We start from the raw sequence: 6,000 nt of genomic DNA on the forward strand, positions 1-6,000 counted from the left end.
TGATCCAGATAATCGGTATAATTTATGGCAATTTACCTCGGAAACAATGATCGCAACCAAAAATGATATCAATAATTTTCTGTTCAACATTTTCTTTCTTTTTTATGAAAAATGTGATGGAGCTACTAATTGTTATTTTATTACTGATAATTTGGAACAAATGCTCTTAGTTTATATACATTTATTAATCACAAATTTAATTTTTTGTAAACACCTGGATAATTTGAAATATTTTATTTGCATCATTAAGACGTTTTTTCCACTGATTCAGTAATATTTATGGAATTTCATGAAACATTTGAAGTTTTTTCATTCATTACTTGGATGTCACGATGATTAATAACGGTGACAGTGAAATAGAATAGAGTATAATAAAATTTAAAATCTAGAATGAGGCTGAAACAAACAATTTTGTAAAAATTACTTTGTCATTGTCTTGCAATTTATTTAAAAAAAAAAACCAAAATAATTATTGTTATTGACAACTTTTAGAAGAATTTGGTTTTGTGTAAAATAAATATGTACCAGCTGCCCGAAAATATCCCTTTTGTCAATATTGAGTCAATATAATGTCTGAATAGATTAAATTTCAATCAAATACTTCTTATGGTGGATTTGTAGAAAACAATATTTTTATTCAAAATATCAGTATTGATAATTACATTTTGATCGAAAATTCAGGTATTATTGAATATTTGGGAAGAAAATCTGACATCTTAAACTGGAGAATTAGGGTCAAAAGGTTGGAACCACGGTACAAAATGTCTCTGGAATTGGATGTTAAATTAAAATTAGGAATGGTCATTGGTCAAATTAACTTTTATAATTAGTAAATCCCTTAATATTATTGTGCAGCATGCGAAATCCGATATTTTTGCGGATAAATGTATGCACAATTACTGCTAAATAGCTAACATTTGAAATGAACTACCTCGGTGTCAGGAGAGTTATGTGCACGACACCTGGGACAAGCACGTGTTTGGTTGGCCTTATTGTTTTCTTTAGTCCATTGATGATCACATTTCTTGCATTGATAGACGCAATACCAGGTTTCGCCGTTTTTATTAGGCATATCGTTGGTCAATTATTGTGATATGATTTTTGTACAATAATTTTTTTCAACTCGCTCTCTTCGAAATAAAACTCGACTGAAATGTTCTTGAACAACACCTATGTCATGATTTTCTGTCTTAAGTCCGAAAAGTGCTGACAAACCTTTTACACCGAGCAAAAATAATTGCAATATTTTTGTACAAATATTTACTTAAATCAGTCAAAGATATCTTGATTGGATTCAGTCGATGAAAATTATAAAAACAATTGGTTGGTTTATAAATATATAATTACGTATCAATCAAAATAATATCATCAAAACAAATGCGATTTGACTGATACAGTAAACTCTTTGGCTGCATCGATATGCGTTTTAATGAGAATTGAAAAATTTTTGAAATATTCTACAAAATCAGCGTTTTATTGTCCAACTTATATCATGAACCATTTTTTTAATAAATGAAAGATTTATTTCAATAGCCCCGGAAACAATGATTGCAACCAAAAATGATACCAACAATTTTCTGTTCAACATTTTCTTAGTCAAAGAATCAATTTTGAAGTTACATTTGAAGTTTTTTCATTCACTTCTTAGATGTCACAATGGATAATAAAGATGTATTCTTTATTATTGCTATACATTTTAGACATAAAAAGTACTTTTGTAATGATTGGACCTCAGTTTTTTGCTTCTGCATTCATTCGCAATAAGGAATAAACGAAAATAAAATGAAAATGCCATAACATAGCAAATCTTAAACTCACATTTGTTTACAAATAAAATAACTTGATATTCTGTACCTTCAAAATTGAAGTTCATATCAAGCGGGCTTCACCAATTCGCCGTAGTTTGTTCAAATATTTTCGCCATTTCACTAAAATATACATAGTGAATAGTTGGAAAACCGAGCGATAGGGCGGCGCCCTAAGGGTCCTTTCGAATGCTGTTTTTATTTCATCATCTGATGAAAATATTTATTATTGGTTTTGGAAACATTCGACGCAGTACATAATCACATCAAATTTGTCAAACAGAAAATATTTTTGCGAATTTCATTATTTTGTGCTATTCTACAGTGGAAGCTTCAAATTCTTTGAAAATTATTTTAAATCTTGTAAGTATAATTTGTGTTTTTAAAGTGATCTTGATTGTTTGTTCGTACGTTATAACTATAGAATTTGATTTTTTTTTTGTTTAATTTGATTCATAAGAGTAAATAGAAATTAGTGCAGTTTTCTTTAGAAGTAAATGATTTTCCAACAAATAAAATATAACTTTACGCACAAAAAATACTGAAAATTGTGATAAGGCACACAAAATTCATATAAACTACGTAAACAAAGAAATGAGTCATCGATTTTTTTTCATTGAGAAATTTGTTTGCCATCAATATTTATTTTTTCTTATTGGTGTTTACATTAAAAAATAAATAAGTAACGATATGCTCTTGTTTTTCATCAGGTGGTATTTTTCACACTGGCACAAAGATTGCGTCTTCAATATCCCATCTTTCAAGTATTGCGGAAATCGATTTGGAACGTGCATCGATTTGGTGATTCAGCAAGATCCGCTTAAGCCTGATCAATAAATACTGACGCAACTGATAGACTGAATCTAAAACGGAAAGAGTTGATTATAGCTTCCTGGTAGGTCCAACATAAAGTATGGGAGCCATCGTGGAAAATGAACGTGATGTGGCTAAATCGTATCTGTTAATACTGACTGATTTAACAGATAACAGAATGATACATACACTAACAATGTTAGCTGCTGAAAACATCAAATATGGTCAAACGATAGCTAGTACAATTGTTCAACGCTTGGATGAGGTTTTTATTTAAAAGATTGATTACTATGGATTAATTTAGCAAAGTCAATTTCATTTACTTATTTAATACATGAAAAAAACATATCTGTGATAAAATTTCTCTGTGATTAAAATAAATATAGTAGTTCCACGAAATGTGCCTTGCAAAAGACTAAAAAAATAATTAGATATATAAGTCAGAATTGAAAAGACAAAATGAAAAAAAAATATCACAAAATATGAAAAGAATAAATATCTTTTGAAGGAAAACAAAAAAAAAAAACACTTTTATTTCTACATATATCTCTATTTTTCAGTTTTAATTCAAATCGAATATTAATCAATAAATATTGCATCTTTTTCACAGGTTGAGCCTCATATAAAACTTCCACATTTATATTTGATTGATTCAATTGTTAAGAACATTCGCGGCATTTACATTGATTATTTTAGCAAATCTATAGCAAGAATTTTTGTTGAAGTATTTGAAATGGTAAATAACGGCAATTTTGGAGACGTTTTAAAACAAGTTTGTGTAGAATTGTAGTTTCCGAATAATTTTTTTTTACATTTTCAAGCAAAATTTGTAACAACCAATTTCTTCACTTTAATTACGATTAACCTTGTCTGTAATTGAACTGAATGCGTTAAGATTAAATTTTCTTCCATTTATTTTGTTAATAGGTCAATGAAAGTACTCGTGAGAAATTGCTGAAACTACGACAAACATGGAATGGTATCTTCCTTCGAGCCGAGCTGAATAGACTGGATTCGAAATTGAAGTGGCCAATTCGTAAAAGACAACAAGATACAAATTGTATTGCAAATGAACATAAAGTAAAAAAGATGAAATCAGAAAAAGCCGATTTGTAAGTTATCGAGTCTCTTGTGTTGATATACAAAGCATTTACATTATATATTTTTTTATTTAGGTTAATGTCTAAGGCTGATGTCGATATGAGAATTCTACAATCAACATTTAATGTTCCGCCAACTGAGCAATTACAGAAGAAGCAAATTGGTAAAAAAATACTGAACGAAGGAAATTTGAAGCAAAAACTCTGGAATCCATACAAACAGAATCCTCAAAAATTCAGTTCGGTTACCGAACGACATAAGGAACTGGATAAGAAAACTGGCGGACAAGTAATTTCTCCAATCAATGGTCAACGTGTCTTAAATCCAGTAGCCATTTCTTCGTCAATGAATGGTAAATGGCAAGAAACTACTGCAAAACATCGACCGAGTAAATCAGAATTTAACAAAACTTCAAGCGAGTTAAACGTCTCCGATTTATTTCAAAAGCTCTTGAAATTTAGTATGATTAAAAGTCTGGAAGAAAAACTGTCACTAAGTGATAATAGTTCACTGAAGAAACCGAATCCATCTGCTATACGCACACTGTATTCAGGATGGCAATGCAGCTCTTGTGGCATTCGTTTCCCAATCACAGAAAAAACCACTCATCATGAGCACTTGGATTGGCATTTTCGACAGAATCGGCGAGAAAAACAAGCATCGGCCTGTCATAATTGGTATTTTTCGATTGATGACTGGTTGCAGTCTGATCAATCGGAAAATGTTGATGAAAAGAAAACTGCAGCGATGAAAGAGAAAAATCCTGATGAACCAAAATGCGTTGCAAATCATGACGAAGTTAAAAAAAATTGCGATATGTGTGGCGATGCTTTCGTACTATTCTACGATAACGACGATGATGAATGGTATTTTCATAATGCTATTCGCGTTGGTCAACGTGTTTATCATCCCCTTTGCCATGAGGATTTGAATAAGGTAAAGAATTAACATAAAAACTGATTTAGCTTTATCACATGTTTTGGAAATGTTTATTACGGTGGGCGCTGGTATCGAAGATTTTATGTTGAAGATTCAACGAATACGACATCTATTAAAATACATAAAGATTTTTGTTACTAAAGAACACACTGACTCTGATTTTGTGTGTCCGTTTGTATTGCAAATTCTGCACTCAGTCGTCAACCGTAGCTGCTTGTGCAAAATTTACAACACAAACGCATACACAGAATCGGTGTCAGTACTAATACGTTTGCAATACAGCTATATAGTTCGCTAGAGCTGTGTCAAGACAGCAGTAGCAACGAAAATCTTTATTGTCTTTAATAGGTGGCGTATTGTTGAATTTTCAACAAATATTCCCATACAAAAAGTGCTTCACCAGCGCCCACCGGTTTATTATGTTTTTTAACCAGAGTGCTGCTGAACTAAAAGAAGAGCTGGTGATTGAAAATATTCCGACTTCTAGTGATCTTGAAATTCTGGATTCACACATTCCTAATATCAAATTAGATGTTTATGGAAGGCGTTCTTTTGAAGAAATTGGTACGAATATTGTTGAATTCAACATTCATTTGAATTAATCAATTTCACACAAATGAACAATTCAAAACACATAATTTCACTTAATTTAAAATTCTGTTTTTTTTTTTCAGATGATTCACCCACTGGAAAGCAAACAATATTGAATGATACTAGAAATATTGTACACCAAAAAATTGTACTTTTTGATCAAAATAAGATGAATAAAGTTTCATCAAGCTCTAACAAAAGTGTTGTTGAAATTTAGTTCTTAAAAATAGGTTCATTTAGTTTAATTAGACAGGTATGCTCCAAAAATTATAGGTTCCGGAAAATTAGGTCCAACTGAACAAGGTGCAGTGACATAGGAATATTTAAAAATGTAGCAAGTGGCTACAATTGGATAAAATTCCAACAATTGGTATACTTGGATATCAAATCAAATACGTTCATCAATTTTTAGTAACTAGATCTAGATAAGTATCTAGAGTAAGTACTCCAAAAATCCCATTTGATTTACATAAAGACAAAATCAATAAAGGCAGTCGCCAATTAAACATAAAAAACACAAAATTGTTCTCATTCCATAGATGTGCTTATTAAATTATTTTTAATTAGACTAAACAGAAAGTTTATTAAATATTATAATAATCAAAATAAAATGATCAATAAAGAACGGATTCAATTGTGCCATGTATAGCCGGATTGAAACCTCTTTTTAATTCAATGACTTATTTCATTTCAAATGCGGCTTTGAAACAAGTAATAAAAAATAATTGCCAAATCGAAAAAAAATTGAAAT

At 30.4% G+C, this 6,000-nt stretch overlaps 1 protein-coding gene across 1 annotated transcript; it reads left to right on the top strand.

Moving 5' to 3' along the window:
* Positions 1 to 3,351: 3,351 nt before the first annotated feature.
* LOC116342204 lies at positions 3,352 to 5,466 on the top strand. The gene is made up of 5 exons (XM_031769724.1): positions 3,352 to 3,390; positions 3,546 to 3,730; positions 3,794 to 4,655; positions 5,093 to 5,222; positions 5,333 to 5,466. The coding sequence occupies exons 1-5, from the start codon at positions 3,352 to 3,354 to the stop codon at positions 5,464 to 5,466; spliced, it is 1,350 nt and encodes a 449-aa protein (XP_031625584.1).
* The last annotated feature ends 534 nt before the right edge of the window (positions 5,467 to 6,000 follow it).

The sequence above is a fragment of the Contarinia nasturtii genome, unplaced genomic scaffold, assembly GCF_009176525.2.
Source record: "Contarinia nasturtii isolate CC-2019 unplaced genomic scaffold, AAFC_CNas_1.1 Cnas_scaffold_810, whole genome shotgun sequence".
Taxonomy (NCBI): domain Eukaryota; kingdom Metazoa; phylum Arthropoda; class Insecta; order Diptera; family Cecidomyiidae; genus Contarinia; species Contarinia nasturtii.